Source organism: Aquarana catesbeiana, linkage group LG01, assembly GCF_042186555.1.
Source record: "Aquarana catesbeiana isolate 2022-GZ linkage group LG01, ASM4218655v1, whole genome shotgun sequence".
NCBI classification, from domain to species: domain Eukaryota; kingdom Metazoa; phylum Chordata; class Amphibia; order Anura; family Ranidae; genus Aquarana; species Aquarana catesbeiana.
Window position 1 is genome coordinate 246724067 of NC_133324.1, and position 21306 is coordinate 246745372.

General features: G+C 42.1%; 1 protein-coding gene across 4 annotated transcripts in view; it reads left to right on the top strand.

Moving 5' to 3' along the window:
* RSRC2 (arginine and serine rich coiled-coil 2) overlaps positions 1–14273 on the top strand; it is a 37209-nt gene extending 22936 nt beyond the window's left edge. For all 4 annotated transcript variants that reach the window (XM_073627557.1, XM_073627564.1, XM_073627574.1 and 1 more), the window contains 3 exons: positions 2451–2683; positions 8564–8653; positions 12981–14273. In XM_073627557.1, the coding sequence (XP_073483658.1) occupies positions 2451–2683; positions 8564–8653; positions 12981–13160 (503 nt within the window). In that variant the 3' untranslated portion in view covers positions 13161–14273. The remainder of the gene's footprint in view (positions 1–2450; positions 2684–8563; positions 8654–12980) is intronic.
* The last annotated feature ends 7033 nt before the right edge of the window (positions 14274–21306 follow it).

Consider the following 21306-nt stretch of genomic DNA (forward strand, 5'->3'; position numbering starts at 1 on the left):
ACATTTGTGAGGTCAGGCACTGATGTGGGCAAGAAGGCCTGGCTCGCAGTCTCCGCTCTAATTTCTCCCAAAGGTATTCTATCGGGTTGAGGTCAGGACTCACCCCAAACTCGCTCATCCATGTCTTTATGGATCTTGCTTTGTGCACTGGTACACAGTCATGTTGGCCATCCCCAAACTGTTCCCACAAAGTTGGGAGCATGAAATTGTCCAAAATGTCTTGGTATGCTGACGCCTTAAGAGTTCTCTTCACTGGAACTAAGGGGCCAAGACCAAGCCCTGGAAAACAACCCCACACTATAATCCCCCCTTCACAAATTTTTTGGTCCAGCGCACAAAACGAGGTCCATAAAGACATGGATGAGCGAGTTTTGGGTGGAGGAACTTGACTGGCCTGCACAGAGCCCTGACCTCAATCCGATAGAATACCTTTGGGAGGAATTAGAGCAGAGACTGCAAGCCAGGCCTTGCCCACATCAATGCCTGACCTCACAAATGCACTTCTGGAAGAACGGTCAAACATTCCCATAGACACACTCATAAACTTTGTGGACAGCCTTCCCAGAAGAGTTGAAGCTGTTATAGGGTGAGCCAACTCAATATTAAACCCTACGGACTAAGACTGGGATCCGATTTAAGTTCATGTGCGTGTAAAGGCAGGCATCCCAATACTTTTGGGGAGGCCCTAGAGAATAAAATGGTGGGTGTTGCAATTTTGTATGTCGCACAGTATATACGCAGCAATATTTTCAAATGCTTTTTTTGGGGGGGGATACACTTTCTAATGAATTTTAATGGAAAAAAACACTAACCCGATTTTTTTTTTTTGGTAAGATATAAAAGATGTTAGGCTGAGTAAATAGATAAGATGTTGGGCTTTAAAATTGCGCACGCTCGTGGCATGGTGCCAAACTACGTTACTTAAAAGCCTTCATAGGCGACGCTTTAACCCCTTGACCGCCCACAGTACATTTACATCATTACTTTGATGTAAAATACCGTTGTTATGGCAGCAGCTAGCTGCCATAACCCTGGTATCCTTTTGTACTGTGGTCGATTCTCTTTCAGATAAAAGTGATCCCAGCGATGGATTTGCCACAAGATCACTTTTATAGGCGGCGGGAGGGTTGCATTCCCCATCAGTATAACCACTGAAACAGGAGGACGTCCATGTACTCCCTCCGGGCGGGAAGTAGTTAAAGGAATTTTTTTCTGTTAAAGGCAAAGTGTCTCTTAAAGGACATGTTATATCTATTACAAGGGATGTTTACATTCTTTGTAATAGGAATAAAGGTGAACCCAAAAAGTAAATAATGGACAGTAAAAATAAAAAACAAATTTAAAGCCCCCTGTACCTCCATGCTTGCATGCAGAAACAAACGCATACGTAAGTCGCGCCGCATATGTAAATAGTGTTCAAACCACACATGTAAAGTATTGCCACGATCGTGAGCAATAATTCTAGCAGTAGACCTCCTCTGTACCTCTAAAACAGTAACCTGGTAAAAATTTTAAAATGTCTTTTTACCCACTTCAGCCCCGGAAGGTTTTGCTGATTCATGAACAGGCTATTTTTTGCATTACGACACTGCATTACTTTAACTGACAATTGCGCCGTTGTGCGATGCTGTGCCCAAATTAAATTGATGTCCTTTTTCTTCCCACAAATAGAGCTTTCTTTTGGTGTTTTTTGGCCACCGCTGCGGTTTTTATTTTTAGCGCTATAAACAAAAAAAATACCGGCACTTGAGGAAAAAAAAAATATATATTTACTTTCTGCTATAAAACATAACCAATAAAAAAAAAAAAAGTTAAATCAAATTTAGGCCGATATGTATTCTGTTACATATTTTTGGTCTGTCTCTCCTCTGAACGATCAGTGGATCGCGGCCGCCGGACCTGCTGATCGTGTGAACAAAATCACGTGATTCCACCTATTGCCAATTCCTTGTTTGCCTCACGGTCGATACACCCCTGCGCATAAGGCATGACAGATCCTCTTTATGGAGACAACTGGGGTCTATAAGACCCCAGATCTCCCCTCTACACTTGAAAACATGAGCTACAAAAAAAAGTTGATCTCTGCTTTCCAGGAAAAAAAAAATGGCAGTGTTTACATGTGCCAAAACCAGAAGGGACGTCACTCCCGGCCTCCCAGGACCACAGAGATGGCCAGCTCTGTGGTAACCCTGAGGCACCACCAGATTGGATACCGGGCTCCTCGATTGCGTGGGGGGGGGGGTGTCCCAGGGGTGTCCCCTCTCGCTGCCTGTAAAAGCAATCTGAACCTTTTACAAACCCTTTAAATATAGTTAAAATATAACATATATGTGAACTTGTCTGTCCTAATGACAAGGCTTGCTGCTCACATGCCTAAATGTGATTGTTTTACAAATCTTTTTCAACCCATGGTATAACCTTTTTTCTTTTTTTTTTTTTTTTCTCTGCAGTTGCTGCAGCAGGTGGTGGATCGGTTATCAATGTAGCTGCTTTGTTGGCCTCAGGAACACAGGTCACTCCTCAAATTGCAATGGCAGCACAAATGGCTGCTTTACAGGCAAAGGCATTGGCAGAGACTGGCATTTCTGTTCCTAGCTATTATAATCCAGCAGCTGTAAATCCTATGAAGTTTGCAGAGCAAGAAAAGAAGAGGAAGAAGCTTTGGCAAGGCAAAAAGGAAGGGGTAAGATCATTTTAACATGGTTATTCAAATACAAGGTAACTACACTCACCGCCGTTTTTTTAGGTACACCTTGTTAGTATCGGGTGGGACCCCTTTTGCATTTAGAACTGCCTTAATTCTTAATGGCATAGATTCAGTAGGGTGTTGGAAACATTCCTCAGAGATAGGGCCGAAACAACTAATCGATTAATCGACAACTAATCGATTATGAAATTAATCGATTATGAAAATAGTAATCGATTAATCGGCCAGTAACATAATGGGGTTAAAAAAGCTAAAATTAGCCCTATAAAGTACAAAAAGAGCAAATAATCTCTACTGTAAATATTACTTTCACTGTTGCAAAGTAAAAAAAACTAAGGGCTATTTTTTTTATTTATTTTTTTTAACTCCATTATGTTACTAAATGTCTTAGGCCTGGTTCCCACCTATGTGTTTTTTGGTGCTTTTTGCAGAAATGCACTACAGTTCATTTAACATTCACATCTATGCCTTTTCAGCTGCTGTGTATTTGGAAAGGGTCAAGGACCTTTTTCAATGCAAAACGGTGCTTTTTTGGTTCAATACACTTCAGTGGAGAAGCTGCAGAAAAGCATATAATATTACAGTTCTGTTTGAAAATCTGCAAAACAGTCTAGATTTTTTTTTTCTTTAAATAAAAAAATTTGATCTGAGTCTGATGATATTTACCAGATTCAACCTCTAATAGTATATAGAGTATATCTCTTCTGTCTGTTATTCTCAGAGAGGATTAAAGATTTTACTCCCTAACCATATAGTTGGTTACTTATATTTACCCCTGCGTATAAAGATATTTAGGAACAAATTGCCTTTTTTAAACTTTACATATTAACTAAATTATACACCACGCTTTTTTTTAAGGTTATTAACCGATTAATCGATTAATCGAAACAATAATCGGCCAACGAATCGATTATGAAAATAATCGTTAGTTGCAGCCCTACTCAGAGATTTTGGTTCATATTCACATGATCGCATTGTGCGGTTGCTGCAGATTTGTCGGCTGCACATCTATGATGCAAATCACCCGTTCCACCACATCCCAAAGGTGCTCTATTGGATTGAAATCTGGTGACTGTGGAAGCCATTGGAGTACAGTGACCTCATTGTCATGTTCAAGAAACCAGTTTAAGATGATTTGAGCTTTGTGAGATGGTGCATTATCCTGCTGGAAGTAGCCATCAGAAGATGGACCTGGTCAACAACAATACTCAGGTAGGCTGTGACGTTTAAACGATGCTGAATTGGTACTAAGGGGCCCAAAGTGTGCCAAGAAAATACCCTCCACACCATTATACCGCCACCAGCCTGAACCCTTGATACAAGGCAGGATGAATCCATGCTTTCATGTTATTTATGCCAAATTCTGACCCTACCATCTGAATGTCGCAGCTGAAATGGAGACTCCTCAGACCAGGCAACATTTTTCTAATCCTCTATTGTCCAATTTTGGTCAGCCTGTGTGGATTGTAGCCTGTGTCCTGTTCTTAGCTGACAGGAGTGGCACCCAGTGTGGTCTTCTGCTGCTGTAGCCCATTTGTTTCAAGGTTTGATTTATTGTGTGTCCAGAGAAGGTATTCTGCATACCTTGGTTGTAACGAGTGGTCATTTGGTTCAAGATGATAGAAAGGTAACAGTAACTTAGTCTGCCTATTCTCCTTTGACATCAAGGCATTTTTGTCCACACGACTGCTGCTCACTGGATTTTTTTTTTTTCGTTTTTGGACCATTCTCTGTAAACCCTAGAGATGGTTGTGTGAAAATCCCAGTTAGATCAGCAGGTTTTTTTTTACATACCAGCCCATCTGACACCAACAACCATGCCACGTTCTAAGTCACTTAAAGCAGAGTTCTACTCGTTTTTAACTGCTTCCCGACCGCCTCATGCAGATGTACTGCGGCAGAAGGGCAACGTACCTGTACGTTGCCCTTCAAGAGGCGGCTTGCGCCCACCAGGAAACTCCATGACCATGATCGCGGGTCCCGCGGACCTGATGTCCACGGGGATACCTGTGATCGTCTCACGGTGAGGAAAAATGGGGAGATACTAATGTAAACAAGCATTTCCCCGTTCTGCCGAATGACACTGTCACTGATCACAGCTCCCTGTAATCGGGAGCAGTGATGTGTCACACACAGCCCCTCCCCCCACAGTTAGAGTCACTCCCTAGGACACACTTAACCCCTACAGCACCACCTAGTGGTTAACCCCTTCACTGCCAGTGACATTTTTACAGTAATCAATTTTTTTAGCATTGATCGCTGTATTAATGCCAATGGTCCCAAAAATGTGTCAAAATTGTCCGATCTGTCTGCCATAATGTCGCAGTCACGATAAAAATCGCTGATCGCTGCCATTACTAATTAAAAAAAATTATCAATAAAAATGCCATAAAACTATCCCCTATTTTGTAGACGCTATAACTTTTGCGCAAACCAATCAATAAACACTTATTGCGATTTTTTTTTTTTTTTTTTTTTTTTTTTTTACCAAAAATATGTAAAAGAATACGTATCGGCCTAAACTGAGGAAAAAAAATTTTTTTTATACATTTTTTTGGGGGGGATATTTAATATAGCAAAAAATAACGGTTTTTTTTTTTTCAATATTGACGCTAGTTTTTTGTTTGTAGCGCAAAAAATAAACCGCAGAGGTGATCAAATACCACCAAAAGAAAGCTCTATTTGTGGGAAAAAAAGGACATCAATTTTGTTTGGGAGCGACGTCGCACGACCGCGCAATTGTCAGTTAAAGCGATGCAGTGCCGAAACACAAAAAGTGCTCTGGTCAGGAAGGGGGTAAAATCCTCCGGGGCTGAAGTGGTTAAGCTTATTAACCCCTTGCCGACCGGCTCACGCTGATATACGTCGGCAGAATGGCACGTACAGGCATGTTAACGTACCTGTACGTTGCCCTTTAAGATGCGGCATTGTGGGCGCGCGCCCGCCACGAGCTCCGTGAGTGTGATCACGGGTCCCGCGGACTCGATGTCCGCGGGTATACCCGTGATCGTCTCACAGAGAGGAAGAACAGGGAAATGCTGATGTAAACGAGCATTTCCCCGTTCTGCCTAGTGACACTGATCACAGCTCCCTGTGATCGGGAGCGGTGATCAGTGTCTTGTCACACGTAGCCCAGCCTCCCCACAGTTAGAATCACTCCCTAGGACACACTTAACCCCTACAGCACCCCCTAGTGGTTAACCCCTTCACTACCAGTCACATTTACACAGTAATCTTGCATTTTTAATCACACTGATCGCTGTATAAATGTGAATGGTCCCAAAATAGCGCCAGAAATGTCCGATCTGTCCACCATAATGTCACAGTCACGATAAAAATCGCAGATCGCCGCCATTACTAGTGAAAAAGATGTAGAAGAATACGTATCGGCCTAAACTGAGGAAAAAAATTTTTTTTTATATATTTCTGGGGGATATTTATTGTTTATAGCACAAAAAATAAAAACCGCAGAGGTGATCAAATACCACCAAAAGAAAGCTCTATTTGTGGGGAAAAAAGGACGTCAGTTTTGTTTGGGAGCCACGTCGCACAACCGTGCAATTGTCAGTTAAAGCGACGCAGTGCCGAATCGCAAAAAACGCTCTGGTCTTTGGGCAGCCAAATGGTCCGGGGCTGAAGTGGTTAAAAGTCAGCAGCTATAAAAAGCACAGCTGCTGAGTTTTAATAAACAGACACTCCCCTGTCCCATGGTCCAGCGATGCGGTTGCCTGAAGCCTCGCTCCTCTCTGCGGCGCCGTCATTGCAAGGGTGGGCACCCGGCTGTAACAGCTTGCGGCTTTACAGCCAGGTGCGCATGCGCAAGTCGCGCTGCGCCTTCTCAGTGCCCAGACAATCTTCTGGGACCTGTGACATGTCCCAGGAGATTGCAGGGAGGGAAAGAGGTTGAGTCGCCTAGGTGGCCGAGCGCAAGTGGGAGCTGGGTACCTGTCATAACTAGATTCCCACCCCCCGTTGCTGCCGTGTGATTGGCTGAATAGTAATTTTGTGGTACTATGCAATTGAACAGGTGTACCTAATAAAGTGGCCGGTGTATTATTTAATAAATTCATGCAATGTTTTAGCAACAGAATAAAATAGTGATCTAAGATATAGATCTCTAACGCAGTAATCTGTTGCCTGAGCCCAGCAGCAGCATGATTGCTTTAGTTCACCAGTAATCCAGATGTGGGCAGACTTCCTATGTAACCACAATGCAGAGTACATTACTGTTTTAATGAGCACTTCAATGGAACTGTCTTTGATGGCTGGTAGTTATGCCACAAACCCACTGGGAAGCACATGCAGCCATGAAGCTTTGTGCAATTTTAAAAGGGTGCTGAATCATTTAGCTTCTGGACTTGCTATTATGCTACTGGGAACTCTGCTTTAAATTCTTGTAAGCAAGCAGTAGACCGATATTTAAGTGAATTTTGAAACTGTTTTAAGATGGGACAGAGCAGATTCAGTACAACAGTACTTGCCCAAGAAACTCGCTGCTGTGCCATAAGATTTGAAAAGTGAGGTTTTAAAATCCAGTCTTCACTAAAAATACCTGTATGCTCAATGCCTACTTCATCTTGTGTTTAAAGTGACTCTCTCTTGCCAAAAAAAGTAATCTTGCAAAATACTTGCAGGGCAATACTTGTGTGTTCTAGCATCCATGCCTGCATTCACCAGAACTACACTAGCTAACACTTGGACAGTGTTTATTACCTGCACGCTGCAGTTTATCCTGCCAGGTGCTGTCTTTGATACGCCCTGTAGCGCTAGATCTGTGGTGGGCAGAACCACAGCACGTAGTGAGGAATGTGGCATCTGACACATCTGGAAGAATCCAATATCTACATTGACAGAAGCTTTGCAGAAGAGCGAGGGCGAATTCACACACACAGTGCAGTGACAGGCGTTTTACTGTCTTTTTTGTGTGTCCCATTTACAATGCAGAGCTCCACTGCAGTGTGCATGCAATAAAATTCAGCATGCTGCATTTTTTTTCGCAGCGTGCTATACAGAACCGAAGGACACTGTACAGTAGCGCAGAGCATTGAACTGCTATACAGTGACATTAATGAAGTGTGTTTTATACCCTTCAAATAAAATTTACAAAAAAACAAAAAGAGCTGCGTGTATGTCCCTCACCACACTGCCCCCTACCGCAGTCGGGAACAAACAGCTCCTGGAAAGGTAAAGCATTCTGGCAGCTGTCCATTCTAGTGTGAAGATTGGAGTCCCTGTCTGCCAGACAGCTAAGGCCCCTTTCACACTTGTGCGACTTGGGACTGCAGAGTCGCATGACAGGTCGTTCCCCATGTTTTCCAATGAGTACCATTCTTATCTGTGCAACTTCAAAGTAGTCCCTGTTCTACTTTGGTCTGACTTTGATGCGATTTGAGGTCATAGACCACAAGATTACACATGCATTGCTTAAAATCGCATCACAATCACGCCATTTTCAGGTCGCACAAGTGTGAAAGGGGCCTAAGCAGTATCCATTTTTTTACAATTTTTGTAATTTTAGTTTTTATTACTCAAGTGACAGTATTGCCTTAAGTGGTCACTAAGAATTAACACAGTGTTCAGCTGTGTATTTCCATTAGGATTCCGCTGTGAACAGCTGATAAACTTTTCCCAGGTTTCTTTGCTGTGGATTCAATACGTGTTTTTTAGTACTGTTAGGTTGCGTTTCTGTGACAGAATGTTTTGCACATCTGCCTGATTAGTATTATATTTAGCACAAAACTAACTGCTAACAATTGAGCAATAAAGAAGAACTTTGCAATAATACATTTTTAATGAGTTTTGAATATGGATGTTTGCTTAAGGATGTATTTAAGATTCACATTTTATTCCTTTTAGGATAAATCTGTGTCAGCAGAAATCTGGGAAAAGCTAAATTTTGGAAACAAAGACCAAAATGTTAAATTTAGAAAACTAATGGGAATAAAGGTGAGTAATTTCATACTGACTTCTAAGTTGAATAAATTCCTGTTTTTTTAGGGGGGGTGGAGAGTGTTTTTAATGGGTAAAAGAAGCAAGCTACTATATAAAGGCTTTGTATAGCATATATATATATATATATATATATATATATATATATATATATATATATATATATATATATATATATATAATAAAAATGTTTTTATTTAAAGTTGGCAATCGGCTCCCCTGTAAAAAATTATCCAGGAGGCTTTCCAGCCACCTGATCACTTTTACAGCACTGCAGAGTTCTCCCGCTTACTGGGCTGTCCTGTTCCAATGTGAGCCACATTAAGGGCTTGTTCACTCGTTTTTATAAAGAACGAAACAATGCTGAAACCACCGCCTGTGGAAGGGAATTCCACATCCTTGCCGCTCTTACAGTAAAGAACCCTCTACGCAGTTTAAGGTTAAACCACTTTTCTTCTAACTTTAGTGAGTGGCCACGTGTCTTATTAAACTCCTTTCCGCAAAAAAGTTTTAACCCTATTGTGGGGTCTCAAGTGTCTCTTCTCCAGAGAGAATAAGTTCAGTGCTCGTAACCTTTCTTCATAACTAAGGTCCTCCAGTCCCTTTATTAACTTTGTTGCCCTTCTCTGTACTTGCTCCATTTCCAGTACATCCTTCCTGAGGACTGGTGCCCAGAACTGGACAGCATACTCCAGGTGCGACCAGACCAAAGCCTTGTAGCGTGGGAGAATTATCGCTTTATCTCTTGAGTTAATCCCCTTTTAATGCATGCCAATATTCTGTTTGCTTTGTTAGCAGCAGCTTGGCATTGCATGCCATTGCTGAGCCTATCATCTACTGGGACCCCCAGGTCGTTTTCCATCCTAGATTCCACCAGAGGTTTACCCCCTAGTGAGTAGATTGCATTCATATGTTTGCCACCCAAATGCATTATTTTTCTACAGTAAACCTCATTTGCCATGTAGTTGTCCACCCCATTAATTTGTTCAGATCTTTTTGCAAGGTTTCCACATCCTGTGGAGAAGTTATTGCCCTGCTTAGCGTTGTCCGCAAATACAGAGATTGAGCTGTTTACCCCATCCTCCAGGTCGTTTATGAACAAATTAAACAGGATTGGTCCCAGAACCCTGGGAGACCCCACTTCCCACCCCTGACTATTCCGAGTATTTCCCATATATCACCACCCTCTGAGCTCGCCCTTGTAATCAGTTTTCAATCCATGTACTCACCCTATGGTCCATGCCAACGGACCTTACTTTGTACAGTAAACGTTTATGGGGAACTGTGTCAAATGCTTTTGCAAAATCCAGATACACCACGCCTACAGGCCTTCCTTTATCTAGATGGCATCTCCACCTCCTCATAGAAGGTTAATAGATTGGTTTGTCAAAAACGATTCTTCATGAATCTTGTATATAGTCTAAGAATCAAAATCGCAATCTTTTTTTTCTTTTTTTTTTTTTTCTTTTTTCCTTCCCGATCTTCAAAACAGCCTGTCACGATTCTTTCTAGCAAGTGCAGAGAGTTCTCAGGGCTGGAAAAAAATAAATCCAGGCAGCCAGCCAAGTGTTATCACAACACCACAAATAAGTAGAAACAAAGTATCTTTTTGTTCTTTTATCAAAGGAAAGAACTCCAGCCTGTAAATGAAGGAAGTTTAACCATTTAAAGACCAAACCTTTTCTGACATTTGTTGCTTACAATTAAAAATCATTATTTTCTGCTAGAAAATTACTTGGAACACCCAAACATGATATTTTATTTAGCAGAGACCCTAGAGAATAAAATGGTGGTTGTTGCAGTATTTTATATCACACCGTATTTGTGCAGCGGTTTTTCAAACGCAATTAAAAAAAAAAAAAAACTAAACAGTAAAGTTAGCCCAATTTTTTTTGTATAATGTGAAAGAAGATGTTGCACCGCAAGAATCATGATCTTTATTCTCAGCAAGAAAAAAAAAAAAAAATCATGATTCTCATTTTCGCCAGAATCGTGCAGCTCTAATATAGTCCCTTATCAACCCCTCCAAGATCTGGCATACTATTGATGTTAGGCTAACTAGTTTGTAATTCCCAGGGATGTATTTGGGCCCTTTTTTAAATATTGGTGATACATTGGAGAAAAGCCAATCATTCCAGACAGTAGACTGTCAGTAAAAATTAGGAACAATGGTCTGGCAATTATATAACTGAGTTCCCCCAAGTACCCTTGGGTGCAAGCCATCTGGTCCCAGTGAGTTATTAATGTTAAGTTTCCCGAGTCTATTTCTAATTCTGTCCTCTGTTAGCCATGAGGGTGATTCCTGTGATGTTACATGAGGACAAACACTGCAGTTTTGGTTACTGAAGCCCCCCCTTGATTCCCTCGTGAAGACTGAGGAGAAGAATAAATTCAATACCTTCGCCATATCCCCATCCTTTGTAACCAGATTTCCTTCCTCATTCTTTATGGGGCCAATATGGTCTGTCCTCCCTTTTTTATGGTTTGTATACTTAAAGAATTTCTTGGGATTTTTCTTGCTCTCCTCCGCTATGTGTCTGTGTTCTATTTTAGCCGCCCTAATTGCACCCTTGCTTATCTTGTTGCATTCTTTGTAAAGTCTGAATGCTGATGATGATCCCTTGGCCTTGTATTTTTTGAAGGCCTTCTCCTTTGCTTTTTTATTTATTTTTACAGTTAAGCCATCCAGGACTTGTATTCACTCTCTTAAATTTATTTCCCAATGGGATGCACAGGCTAATGCCTTTATTTAATATGCTCCTAAAGCAAACCCATCTCTCCTCCGTGTTCTTTGTTCCTAAGATTTTATCCCAGTTTATATCTTCTAGCAATTTTCGTAGTTTAGGGAAGTTGGCTCTTTTGAAATTCAGTGTCTTTGTGGTTCCCCTTGTGTTTCCGATTTGCGTGATTTATACTGGCTGACGTGAAATTCCCATAGCCTAGTCTAAGAAGGGGGAGGGGGGTCTACCTAGGTGCCCTCTGTATAGCATGTGCCTGAGATTTATGGTTCCTTGGTCAATTGAGGATTAACCCCTTCCTGCCGACCGTACGCAGATATGCGTACTCGGCTTTCCGGGGTTATACCGGGATGATGCCCGCAGCTGCAGGCATCATCCCGGTACCGTTGTTTACAGCGGGCGATCGGCTACCCGTGTATAACAACCGATGCGGCTAAAAGCCGCTCGGTTGTTATACCGGAGGAGCGGGAGGGGACATCCCCTCCTGCCGCTGTTACCGGGCCTCCCGTGCGATCTGGAGGCCCGGTGTCCATTCGGCTGCCTTCGGCGGCTGGGGGCGGGCTGGAACGAAGCTGCGAGCGGCTTCGTTCCAGCCTTCTCGTTGTAAACGCGGAAGCGACGTCATGACGTCACTTCCCGTTTACTCGGCTGCCAATAGAGCCGAATTTAAAAAAGTACACAGTATTCAGAATCGCCGTTTTCGGCGATCTGAATACTTTGAAGTGTAAAGGAGGGATGGGGGGGGTCTTTTAGACCCCCATCCCTCCATAAAGAGTACCTGTCACCACCTATTACTGTCACAAGGGATGTTTACATTGCTTGTGACAGCAATAAAAGTAAAAAAAAAAAAAAAAAAAATTTTTTAAACAAAATTTATAAAGTACAAAAATAAATTAAAATAAATAATAAAAAAAAAAAAATTTTAAAGCGCCCCCGTCCCCGCGAGCTCGCGCAGCGAAGAAAACGCATACCGAAGTCGCGCCCGCATATGTAAACGGTGTTCAAACCACACATGTGAGGTATCGCCGCGATCGTCAGAGCAAGAGCAATAATTCTAGCCCTAGACCTCCTCTGTAGCTCAAACCTGGTAACCGTAAAAAAATTTTTAAAGCGTCGCCTATGGAAATTCATAGGTACCGTAGTTCGTCGCCATTCCACGAGTGCGTGCAATTATAAAGGGTGACATGTTTGGTATCTATTTACTCGGCGTAACATCATCTTTCACATTATACAAAAAAATTGGGGTAACTTTACTGTTTGGATTTTTTAAAATTCATGAAAGTGTCACTTTTCCAAAAATTTGCGTTTAAAACACCGCTGCACAAATACCGTGTGATAAAAAATATTGCAACAATCTCCATTTTATTCTCTAGATTCTCTGCTAAAAAAAATATATATAATGTTTGGGGGTTCTAAGTAATTTTCTAGCACTTCACAAGCATTATTAGCCTGGTCATTTTGCCAGTTTTCTTGTTAATCAAGAGCCCTGCCTCTAGTGAGTAATGACAATTATGCATTTCTGCGGAAGTAGTATTCCTTTGGCTGTAAGCATAGATCAATGTGTTAACCATTCATATTGTTTTTAGAATGAAGAAGAAGCTGGCCCTAGCAAATTAGATGTGGAAAGTTTCAAAACCCTAAAGCAACAAGAAGAGGTTTTTCGAAACCTGGATGCTCAGTATGAGATGGCAAGATCACAGACTCACACCCAGAGAGGCATGGGCTTGGGTTTTACATCATCAATGCGTGGAATGGACATGGTTTGAATAAGAAGAAAGATGTATCACTTCTGCTACTCTGGACTTCTCACCTGTCCTTGTAACCAAAAAGCTAGAACTCTAGCTTGCATGGATGTTGCATTGACTTTAACTTATTAAAAACAAAAAACAAAAAAATCATTTTTGTAAATATCAGTGATACTGGTGTTAGTGTTGACACATGACAATTTTCATTAAACTGCAATAGTAAGATGTTTGAATTTAAACTTTTTTTTGGGGACATTCAAAAGTGTATGACTTTAAAGGTATGGTCATCAATGTTTTGTGTGTTTGTCACATCGAAGTAAGCAGGTCTGATCCCACTGGTAAAGCTGAACTCCGGGATAAACCTTTTATAAATACAAGAGATGTGTGTATTCTCACTTCAATCTTGAATCCGGTTGTACTTTGTATGTATGTTCCAGATCTGTGGAAGAATCTAGTGTAAAATTTGTGCAGAAGCTTCTTGTAATAAAGACTAGTCACTGCTGCTCCCTCTCCTTTTGCAGGGTAAGTGGCCTTGTATCCCCACCTGTAGTTTCTTGCAGGCAGCCTGTAGCGGGAGGACCTGCTCTCTGCACAGGCTACGTGCTTCACAGTGATGAAATCATTGCTACTTTTAAAAGGTAATAACTGAATTTGCAAAGACACGGACTGGATTTATATCCTTTGTGACTATTGAGGAATATGTTTAAAGTTTTTGTTCTTGTAGTTCAGTTTTAAATGTATACACATGTTGTGAATTTTTCCATAACAATCCCTCAAGTCATTCTGGAGATTTTTTTTTTACTATAAGTTTACATTCTTTTGTTCCAGGTGTTTTTGCGCTCTAATAGCACATGTTTGAATATGTATTCTGGACTGCAGTGGCAAAAAAACATATGGCTATTGTTTTTTTTGTTTTTTTTTTTTTTTTTGTTTTGTTTTTTTTTTTTTTTTTAATATTAAGATATACATACTTTATACCATCATTTTTGCACAGATGTTTTTTAGCCAAGCTCTTGTTGGTTATAGCTCATTATCACTGACTGTAGATGCTAATTGTCCATGCATTCTACTGTTGTAATATACTTAACGGACAATAAAAGATTGTTGTAGAATAAATACAAAAACTCCTACTAATGTAGTTTTCACCCTAGTGTTTCTTTTTTTCTTATTCTGTGATACTAACTGTAGGTACAAGACAAAACATTTGCTTACAGCCTGTATTCTCAGTGTGAATATCCATAGAAATGTGATTTGACAGTTTGACCTGTAGTTGGAATTTAAAGCCGTATTAGACCCAAACGCAAACCCTTATTATATTGCAACTTACCAATTCTTAGATGAGGTGGCTGCATTAGTTTTCTTTTTAGGCTTTCCTATATTTTCATCTGGTGATCCAGCTACTAAGTCTGTTTTCCACCAGAGCAAGCTTCCCTGCAAATGTAGCCATTAGAGTGTTGAGACAAACAATTTCCCTCTGTCATCTTCCAGGCCAGCCCTTGAGAGATTGCGCTCCTCCCACCAATCGGGGAACGTGTTACTCAATCTTTAAGGGCAGTCTTTCAGGCACATCGCCTGTTATTGTGTTTTCTCCATCTGAAGGAGACATGGGCCTTTTGCTGGAGTACTCTATCCCCAAGGGCTTCATCCGGGTCACGAGAGGGCCGGCTGGTGGATGGGAGGCTCTGGGATCGGGGGGGGGGGGGGGGGGGCGAGGAATAATGTACATCCTTACCAGCAAAGCTACTTGGTGGAGGAGGTTGGCATGCGGCTGTGGTGGTTCTCTTCTTGGCACCGGGTGGCAGGGAATCCTTCCCCCCACCCCCTGTGCCCAGGCTGGGACAAAGGCGGTGTGGCTTCAGGGCTGAGAGGTGTTTTCATTTTGTGGACAGGGAGGAGGGATGGCCAGCTGGTACTGCATGTGGACACCACTACAGGGGTTAGGGCGAGCACCACACAACCTAAGGATGCAGGGGGATGAATACCGACAGCACAATCTCCAGGGGAGATCAGTGCTAGGGGGGACACAGGCACCTGGGGGTGTCCTGAGTATCTGACTGTTTTGGGGGGACGCAGAGCGTTTGAGTACTATATATTACCTAGCGGTATGGGGGCACAACAGGAGTGCAGTGTTTTCCCGGGTGAACACCGCCATGGGGGGGGGTTTTAAGCCCATTCCCAAAAAGCGTTGTGCCAAGTGTGGAATGAAGATGCCTTCGGATAGCACAGAGCCGCTTTGTAAACTACATTTTTCCCTACTATTGAGGAAGGAGGCAGATACCCTTTATGCAAACCTGTAGAGAAAGAAATTTCCTCTGCGTTTAATAAACTTATCACAGACATTAAAGCTGCTACTGCTCCAATCAGTCAGCCTTTACCTATAGCTTCTCCCAAGATCAGTAGCTTCGGGTCTCTTTAGGAGAGGGGGACGTGAGCTTTGAAACCACTGACACTAACGCATTAAGTTCCGATTCGGAGCAGCAAGAGAGTAGATAAGAGGGAAAAAAGGGCCCCAAGTATAAATTTTCCCTGGATGATCTTTAAGCCTAGGTTCACACTTGTGTGATTCTAGTGCCGGTTCCCACATAGCATCTCTCTCACAGGCAGTTCACACTGCCTTCTGTGAACCGCTGCGGGTGTCAATACAATGTTAATGACACCCCAGTTAGATTTACAGTGCGAACTGTGGATTCTGACAGGCATCAGATTGCATGGGTGAGAACACACATGCAATCCGATTCCAGTACGGGGGGAAAATGTCCTGTACCTTTTTTTTCTGTGCGAATCCAATGACATATAACTGTATGGCTGAACTCTTATTGCTCAGACATCGCATGTGATTGAGGAAGAAAAAAGTCAACTTTCCAAACACCTTCTGTATCGGGGGGGTCTACAAAAGAAGAAGACTAAGGTATTCCCAGTCCACAGGGCAATTGATGTGATGCTTAAAACAAAAAAGAGAGAAAGGTTTCCCCACAGGCGGGGTTTTTAGGCAGCACAGTAACAGGTGTAGTCAGTATTGTATGAAAAAATACAATTTTATTGAAAAATATACCATAAGTTAAAAACAATGAGCTCCAGTGAGGAGTGCTTAAAAGCTAAGTAGCTGGACATACAATGGCAGACATATATTCATAACAAATCCTATCATGAACATAAGACCTGACGCGTTTCAACCCTTAATAGTTGGGGTCTTCTTCAGAGGTTCGGTCTGCTAGAAAGAACATATAAATAGCATTGGTATATACATACATCGCTTATATTGTATAACAGTAACCACATTCATCATGCAATGCACCAATACAGTATAGTTACCAAGTGATGTATGTCCAACAGAAGAAAGAAAACTTCCCACATGGAGGTCCCTTAGAAAGATATGCTGTGTTTCCCTCACAGTCCGAGGGAGAATTCCGGATGCCTCCACCACCACCTCAACCCAGACCGGGGTAGCGAGAGGCGAAAGTGACTTGCGAGAGGCCACACACTGAGGCACCGCCCGCCAGAGCAAACAGCCGGCCGACGAGCACAAAACCTAGGATGAGAGCTTTATGAGACAGGCCAAATGCACACCCAAGGGATCATAATCAGATTCTTCAAATTTTTTGTGAACAGAAACAACCACCAAGGGACCGAGGTCACCCATATATATTATCTATAGTATATGTGGTTCAAATCAAACCAGAGAGAGTTTCCAACCATATTTGTATGGTATGTCTCTGGAGGCTAGTAAATAGTATCTAACTATGAAAATATTGGCAGAAGTGCTCTTTCCATATACAAATGTCTGCCATTGTATGTCCAGCTACTTAGCTTTTAAGCACTCCTCACTGGAGCTCATTGTTTTTAACTTATGGTATATTTTTCAATAAAATTGTATTTTTTCATACAATACTGACTACACCTGTTACTGTGCTGCCTAAAAACCCCGCCTGTGGGGAAACCTTTCTCTCTTTTTTGTTTTAATATCTAAGGGGTGAGCAGCAATTCCCTTCTCCCTCTCTAGTGTCTTTTCCTTTTCTTCGACTGTCAATTGGGTGGTTAAACACCCCTTCCCCTATGACACATGAGAGTGGAAATATGAGCTTCAGTATATAGGATTAATTTCTCTCTTTTGGTTGTTGGTACCTATATGTTTTTTTGGTTAAGAATTGATATCAATATGAGTCATTTTCAAGGTACAGAATGGGTAAATTTGATGTCAGGCTATGAAACAGAGTTTGAACAAGGTGATCGAGCTAAAACTCAGATCTCATCTCTGTTTCACAAGCTGAATAGAACACTTGAGAAAAAATCTGCATTATTTTGGCACATTAAAACTTTGAACAGATACAAAGAGGATAAAATCAACCCTTTAGGCTTACGCATTCAAATATTTCCCAATCTAGATCAAATCAGCGCCGAATGTAAAAGCGAATGGGAGGCCAATCTGAATGCCTGTTCTCAGGAAATGATGGCCATCCTCACTAGGGAATATAACAAACAAATGGCACTACTAGACACAGAGATTGGTAACATAGACACCTCCCTTAAGCCTTTTATGCAGCACACCCTGTACTCGGAGCTGCAGGCCAATCTTCGGAATGACCTGTCGACCTTTAACAGGAATGTGCTGCAGAAAAAGGAGTCGAAGTTCTGGAGGGATCATGCCGCCTTCTCTGAAGGACGAGCATATAAATGGAATAACAACTCTCAAACAAATCTCCAAAAAAATAAACAATACGTATCACAGCAACAATCTAAACAAATCGGTAGTATATCGAGGCCCAAAAAAGATTTCGATTCCAACCAAAACTCAAAAACATCTAAAGAACGCGGCAAATTTAAAAGGAGCCGTAACAACAAGGGCTCCCCAGAACAGGATAGGAAAAAACGGACTATGGAGGCCCCTTCGGAACTCAGTCCGGAGACCAATAGGGAGGAGGTGAGACATGTAGGATCCAAATCTGATATATCGAGTATAGCTACCAATGAAACAGATGTCCTGCCCAGTGTGTTAGCAATTAAAAAACATTCAAATCCCTCCCTAGGAGGTCCAAAATCGGGATTACAGAATCCTTTAAACCAAACACAGGGATCCTCCCCATCCCAATCAAACAGGGGAGCAGGGAACCTGGATGCGTATATCACGCGGATTCCACAGAATCCCTCAGCGTGATAAACTTATCATCCCATTCACTATCTGCAGTTGAAATCGATGTTCTATCACGTGGATTGACCTTTTGTCCCCAAGAAAACTTCGATTTATTTGAAGTTGTAACTGATTTACAATTATTTGCACGTCGGCTCCTTCTGAAGAGCCTTCATGCAAAAACCGACACTGATACAGATATGACTGAGTGGGCTACCTTCAGTATAAAAGAATTCAAAGCCCTGCGCGATTTGACACTATTATTCCAAGAAAATAACACTTTGGATCTTATAGATCAAATTGACTTGGAAACTCTATTGGAAAGCGTAAATGAACCTACCCAGAAACCTGCAAGGAGTTTCAAAAAACCTTCCGGCAAATTTCCACCTCTCAGTTTAAACCCAAACATAGAGATTTTTGTCAAACAAACATTAAGAGACCTTTCTAAACTCCCATACAAAAAAACACAATCACAGAACCTAACTGCTGAGGAATCGGCAGCTATTGATTCTCTGTGTAAAAATGTAGAAATCACAATAAAACCATCCGACAAGGGAGGGAACGTAGTTTTGATGGACAATCAGGACTACGTTCGTATGTGTCAAGACATCTTAGACAATGAAGAATGGTACAAAATCACCTCAAACAAAATGATACAAAGATCGTATACTAAATTTTATGATCTAATCCAGTCCGCTGTGGACAAGGGAGTTATCACTAGAGATCAGTATGAATTCATTCGAACAAAGTACCCACGCATGGCCACGTTTTATAGTTTGCCCAAAATCCATAAGAGTCAAATAAAACCTCCCGGACGACCAATTGTCTCCGGGAATGGAGGAATATCAGAAAACCTGAGTAGAGTGATTGATTCATTTCTACAACCGTTTGTTACAAGCATGCCCTCGTTCTTAAAAGACACGATGCATTTACTCCAACTCATCCGGGGAGTATCTCTTCCATCAAATTCTTTTTTTGTGGCTATCGATGTCGAAGCCCTGTACAGCTCGATCCCCCATCACAAGGGGATTGAGGCTGTACGTACACTCCTTTTAAGAAGCCGCAAATATGATGTAGCATTAAATGAGTTTATCATTGACGCCCTGGAATACATCTTGAATAACAATTTCTTTATCTTTGACCACTCCCACTACCTCCAGGTGCAGGGCGTGGCCATGGGCACCTGCTGTGCCCCGGCCTACGCCAATCTGTACCTGGGGGAGTGGGAGAGGGCACTCCAAGAGGATGAGGGCCTCGCCACATACGTGAGTCACATACGTATGTGGCGACGATACATTGATGATGTCCTCCTGATTTGGGAGGGCCCTGAGGAATCTCTATTAAAGTTTTTTGACTATATCAACCAAAACGATCGCAATCTAAAGTTTACCATGACATATGATTGCGATCAAATAACTTTCTTGGATTTGCACCTGAGACGTACCTCAGAGGACCTCATTTCCAGTACTTTGTTTCGGAAAAGCACCGCAGGAAATACCATTCTCCATGCGGATAGCTTTCACCCCACAGGCTTGAAGAGATCTATCCCATACGGTCAGTACCTGCGTTTACGCAGGAACTGCTCCGATGAGACCCTCTTCAAGCAGGAAGCACAGAAACTACAAATTAGATTACTGGCACGGGGCTACAGCCGCTCATGCCTGCGTAGGGCGTACAATCGAGCGGCCATACAACCCAGACATGCATTGCTATCTGGAGAAAAGCCGAAGGGTGACTCCAACATGAATTCCACCAGAGTGATTTTACGTTTTTCCAAACAACACAAGCAGATTAGAAACATTATTGGTAGACACTGGTCCATACTCTGGGATGACCCAAAAATTAGTAAGTTCATTGCAGATACCCCTTCAATCACCTATAGACGAGCAACCTCACTAAGAGACAAACTAGTTCAAAGTGAGTTTAAAAACGCACAAAAAAGAGGAAAGCATTGTTCAGTCCTGGGATCCTTCCCTTGTGGACACTGCTCTTACTGCCAGTACATAAGACATGAAAAGATCTTTAATCTCCCAAATGGAACAATTTTTAAACCATCACACTTCACCAACTGTCAAACGCGGGGCGTAGTGTACCTCATGTCTTGCGAATGTGGGGCACACTACGTCGGAAAGACCAAACAAGAGTTCCACCAACGCATATCTAAACACATCTACCATATGCAAATCAGCAACCCGTACTTGCCACTTGGGCGACATGTGATGGAAACCCACAATTACAGAATGCCTAAAGTAACTTTCGCCGCACTCGATCGAGTTCATATACCAACGCGAGGCGGCGACTGGAACAAAATCTTATTGCAGCATGAACAGAGGTGGATATTTAAACTAAACTCCACCTCTTTCCCAGGACTGAATGATGCTACCTCTTTTGCTCCATTCTTAAAGGGTTTTGTTTCTGGTAAAACCCAATAGGTATGTTCCCTCTCTCTATAATGTTGAGAGTGGAGTATACCTAAAGCAGTCTATCAATCAGCACCTCATTGTTAGGATCCATTTTTTACCCTCCCTCCTCTTTCTCTCCTCTCTTTCTTCTCTCCCTCCTCCCCTCTCTTCCCCCCCCCCCCCCCCCCCTTCCAACCTTCCTCCCCCTCCCTTCTTCTTCCTTCCTTGCCTCTAGTGTTATTATATTTCCGATTTGACCTTTTGATAATTTTTTCCATACTTGTTACTTTTCATTTTATATTGGTTTGTTCCGTTTGACCTTGCTTTTTTACCCCTCAATTCGATGTTATCAGGTTACCAATGCATATGATTGAATTTCTCCTTTTTTACTGATGCTCCTTTTATATGTATGTAATGTACAAATAGCAATATGTATCCAATAATGTTAAGTTAAAAATACAATGTTCTCTGTATATTGTATATGTGTCTGTTTCCCTCCGGCCAGGGGGGGCGCTGGTGCTCTCTCCGCCATCGCTCCCAGTGCGGGGGTGATTGGTGATGTGCCTTCCCGGCAAGGGGGGGGGGGGGGGGCACATGGGCCGACACGATTAGACGGCTCTTTCCCCCCCCCCTGTTTTTT